We start from the raw sequence: 5,000 nt of genomic DNA, 5'->3' as shown, positions 1-5,000 counted from the left end.
TCTCTCTCATTCTCCCTCATTCATTCTCCCTCATTCATTCTCTCTCTCTCTCTCTCTCTCTCTCTCTCTCTCTCTCTCTCTCTCTCTCTCTTTTCTCTCTCTCTCTTTTCCTCTCACTCTCTCCTTCTGTTTTATCTCTTTTCCCCCCTCCTCCCTACCTGTCTATTTATCGCCTTCCTCGCTGGAGCGAGAGCGAGAGGCACGGTAATGGAGAGGGATAGGCTCTGGGGACCCTTTATTTTCCCCAGTGGAATCGCAATCTGGGCCGTGCCGTATCTGTAGTGTATGTATGCCTGGAATACCGAGAAAGAAAGGCTGATGCCCTGCTGAATCGCAGGCATATGCACTGATGGTGTTGTGCTAAAACGGACCCAACACGTTGTGCGATCAAGTCAAGTCAAGTCAAGTCAAGTTGGTTTTATTGTCAATTTCTTTACATGCACTGGTCATACAAAACATTTTGAAATTACGTTTCTTGCTTTCCCATGCAGACATAGACTAATCTAGGTAAGGACATAGACAGTATAGACATAGACAGTACTCATACATGGACATAAGACAGTATGGACATAGACAGTGCTCATACTCAATGCTCATGAAGTTATTACTTTTTAACCCATTGTGTCCTGGAGACACATATACGCTGCATTCAGGTTCTTGAGATTTGAGCTGTTTTATTAAATATGCGGGTAAGTTAGAGCTGAATGAACACATTCTAAGGCAAAACGAGGGTCCTAGCTTGTAAATGCAACTCATTTCATGTTTGTATGTGCTTCGGAGGCTGAGATATTTAGGACTTAATTTTAGGTAGAGGGTACCCTTTCCCAAAAAGGGCTTAGGACAAAATGGGTTAAGGCAGGTTTTTTGTTTAGTTAGATCCATAAAGGATTCAGGACCATACAAAAAAAAACAATATTCAACTGTGGAATGATATCATGGGGACCTTAAAATCACTGCGAGAAAAAAGAGACACATTTTGGGACACTGAGCAGACTAGCAGTGAATGGGGGTGATTAGATAAGGTGCCGAAATCAGGATGATGAGGATGCTGTCTCTGCTTCAAGACTAAATTGCAGGTCCTCACTGTCAATCAGGTCCTCACAAATGGCTGTAATCAGCATCATCATGTAGGCTGCTGCCAGAATATCTGTAAATTACTAGAGATGCTCATCTGGTGGTTTGAAAACTATTGGGACTACTCATCTAAGTTCTACTGAAGGCTTGTATTCCACCCACATACTATACCGTGCCTAAAGTAGCCTACTTCAAGTGCTTGTCCTTGGCTGTGGATGAAACAATAAGGCACAATAAGACAACATTTACTGTGCATCTCCAACGTCTACACAGTTCTTCACAGTGCTACAGAATGTGTGATGTAATCATTACAAAAAAGTTGACCGCACACTTGCTTGACTTTTCGCTCTTTGAGTCAGTGCGTTTCGCCTCTGTGCCTCATCAGGTTCGCTCTTTTTTCTCTTTCCAAGTATTCAATACTCCTGTGTTTACCTGCACCTAGAAGCATGTGCATGGATCTTTGAACTTTGGGATGTAAACATGTGATGTAACCATGTTTTTGTGTGTTTCTTTTCCCCCCTCCAGGTCTCCTTTTTCCTGTTCATCATCTTCGTGGTGTACACCATGCTGCCCTTCTCCATGCGAGATGCCATCATCGCCAGCGTGCTCACCGCCTCCTCTCACACCATCGTGCTCAGCCTCTGCCTCTCTAGCGGCAGCGAGAGACTGGATCCTCTGCTGTGGCAGGTCAGTCTGCAGGAAACACACACACACATACACACACACACACACACACACACACACACACACACACACACACACACACACACACACACACACACACACACACACACACACACACACACACACACACACACACCACATGTATGCATGCACATACAGAGGCACACGCACACACACACACACACACACACACACACACACACACACACACACACACACACACACACACACACACACACACACACACACACACACACACATGCATAAGCAGACACATTCATACACACACACACAAACACATGCATTGTACACACACACACATACACACACAAGCACATTCATTCTCTCTCACACACACACACACACACACACACACACACACACACACACACACACACACACACACACACACACACACACACACACACACACACACACACACACACACACACGCGCGTGCTGGAACACACACACACACACACACACACATACACATGTATACACACACACACAACTCATATTAGGCTTGTGAAGTGTTTGGTGGTATTCTAATTCACTATGGTACTCACCATGAACCCGTTCGTATACAGTACACACGTGATGGGCTTGAGGGGGTCCTCTGCAATGCATTATTGTCTTATTCATGCATGTGTATCTGTCTCTCGTTCTCGTTCTCGTTCTCTCTCTCTCTCTCTCTCTCTCTCTCTCTCTCTCTCTCTCTCTCTCTCTCTCTCTCTCTCTCTCTCTCTCTCTCTCTTTTTTTTTGGGGGGGGGAGGGGGCTCTTTTTCCAGATGTTTTTCTTGTATTGAGAGTGTGAAGGAGAGGAAGGGAAAATATTGTATGTTATGAACTGGTGGTGAAGTCCAATAAATGAGTTTTAAATCTCTCTCTCTCTCTCTCTCTCTCTCTCTCTCTCTCCCTCGGTGTATTCTCTTCCCCACTATGTGCCATGTTACATCAATGTAGTGAGTGCATGAGGTGTACAGCAGATCAGGTGGCATCTCTTCCCGGCCTCTGTGATCTATAAACCTGCAGTTCTGGGCAGAGAGTATTGTCTTGAGATGACAGGACATTTAAGTGAGAGTCCTGTGTGTGTGTGTGTGTGTGTGACTGTGGGCACGTGTGTGTGTGTGTGTGTGTGTGTGTGTGACTGTGGGCACGTGTGTGTGTGTGTGTGTGTGTGTGTGTGTGTGTGTGTGTGTGTGTGTGTGTGTGTGTGTGTGTGTGTGTGTGTGTGTGTGTGTGTGTGTGTGAGAGAGAGAGACTGTGCGCACGTGTGTGTGTGTGTGTGTGTGTGTGTGTGTGTGTGTGTGTGTGTGTGTGTGTGTGTGTGTGTGTGTGTGTGTGTGTGTGTGTGTGTGTGTGTGTGCGCGTGTGTGCGTGTGTGCGTGCATGGGCCATGTTTGTGTGTTTTTGCGTGATTGTGTTTGTGCATTCTTGTCTTCAGTCACTATGCTTTCTATCCAAATTTTACAATAGGACTTGATGACCATTTCTTCATGGGTTGTTGTTGACACTGAAACGAAATGGAAACTCTGTGACAGAAAAACAACCTCTTGTTAGTATTGTGGACCCGTAACCATCATTAATTTTATGGCAATCCTCGGGGAGAATGGGAGCTAAAATATTCACAATTTGATGTCAAGTCCTTTTATTCACACAAATTGGGCAACCTTTTGTATTCATCAAATTATAAAATGGAAGTTCATATTTGTATAATTGATTGCCTAGCTGGGTGAATGGCAGACTATTGTACGGAGCCCCACTCGTGCCATGGAGAAAAAAACAGGAAAAAAAAGAAACGTAAAAAAATGCAGAACTGATTGCAAGATGTTTTTTTCCTCCATGGCACGAGCTTGGTATCAGCTGAAAGCACACAAAAGGTTTTTTTTTGTCACGTTCACATTTTATAGTCACATTCAAACACTGATGACAATTATACGCAACACTATGCAATTACATCATTAAAAAAATACACAATTGGAGGAGAAAACGTTTTAATGTCAAGTCAATGTCTACAAGCGAGAGAAAATCCATCCCACACCCGCCACACATGTTAGATTGATTGTTCTAAGAGCACGCATCTACCGGAGTCAATGTCAGTATGCTCAGCCAATGAAAAGGTTTTCTTTTTCTTTTTGATTCCCATTCTGAGAACATGTAGACTGTGACCTCTACTACAGAGACATGTGGAGGAACTAGGCAGGTTATTCAGGCATACATTATGAATGAGACACTCTATCCATGACCTCACACCCCATACTGGGAGAGAAGATAGGAGGTATGGAAGGCAGGGTCTTTGCAATTTTCTAAATACAGGTCAACAGAAGGTTGACCAAACCATCACTTACAGGTCATGTGCAGGGCGCGCGTGTGTGTGTGTGTGTGTGTGTGTGTGTGTGTGTGTGTGTGTGTGTGTGTGTGTGTGTGTGTGTGTGTGTGTGTGTGTGTGTGTGTGTGTGTGTGTGTGTGTGTGTGTGTGTGTATACCTGCGTGCGTGCGTGCATGCATGCGTGCGTGCGTGTCTGTGTGCGTGCGAGCGTGGGTGGGTGGTTGGTTGCGTGTGTGCGTGCGTGTGTGACAGAGATCCTGTTCTCCATTTTCATCCATCTATGAGCATATCCTGTTAGCATATCCATATCCTGCAATAAACAGAAGTAAAAAGGCAGGGGAAAAGAATCAGCACTTCCTCCTAATGCCTTTAGATCTATTTATCTTGCAACCATACCAGGACGAGCATGTCTAATCGTACTTTGAAAAGTCACGTGGCTGCTAATCAATGTTATCACTCTTGTGTTGTATGAAGTTAACAAAGATGCCACAATTGGCTTATCGGATACATGGTATCGTGTGAAGCACATTAGCAGAAACCTGAGCCGAAAGTGATATGAGATGTGAGCCCGATGGGAGAAGACCTTTCTGTGCTATGGTCCTTTCTGTCCTCTTACTTCTGTGCTGTGACTAGATTCTGGTCCAATACTGTTTCCATGCACCCTCCAATAGTCCCATATCATACATTTGAGTGGCCAGAGTTTGCATTTTTACAGCATTTGTACAGTAAAAACTAAGCGTTCCCAGAATAACCTTCTGTTTGTCACTGTGTTAGGAACCCTAGTTCGCTGAGGAGCCTAATAGTCCCCCAAAGAACCAATTTGTGAAAGACCACTGAGGTTTTCTTGAAGAACACACTGTGACAGTTTTTACAGCTTAGTCTATAGGCTACTTGTAGAGAGCAAGAGAG

General features: G+C 44.4%; 1 protein-coding gene across 1 annotated transcript in view; it reads left to right on the top strand.

The window, feature by feature from the left end:
• adcy2a (adenylate cyclase 2a) overlaps positions 1-5,000 on the top strand; it is a 177,109-nt gene that overhangs the window by 40,509 nt on the left and 131,600 nt on the right. Inside the window, exon 3 of the mRNA XM_063198351.1 lies at positions 1,600-1,761. Within this exon, the coding sequence (XP_063054421.1) occupies positions 1,600-1,761 (162 nt within the window). The remainder of the gene's footprint in view (positions 1-1,599; positions 1,762-5,000) is intronic.

The sequence above is a fragment of the Engraulis encrasicolus genome, chromosome 5 (assembly GCF_034702125.1).
Source record: "Engraulis encrasicolus isolate BLACKSEA-1 chromosome 5, IST_EnEncr_1.0, whole genome shotgun sequence".
Classification (NCBI taxonomy): Eukaryota; Metazoa; Chordata; class Actinopteri; order Clupeiformes; family Engraulidae; genus Engraulis; species Engraulis encrasicolus.
This window is presented reverse-complemented; position numbering and strand designations above follow the sequence as displayed.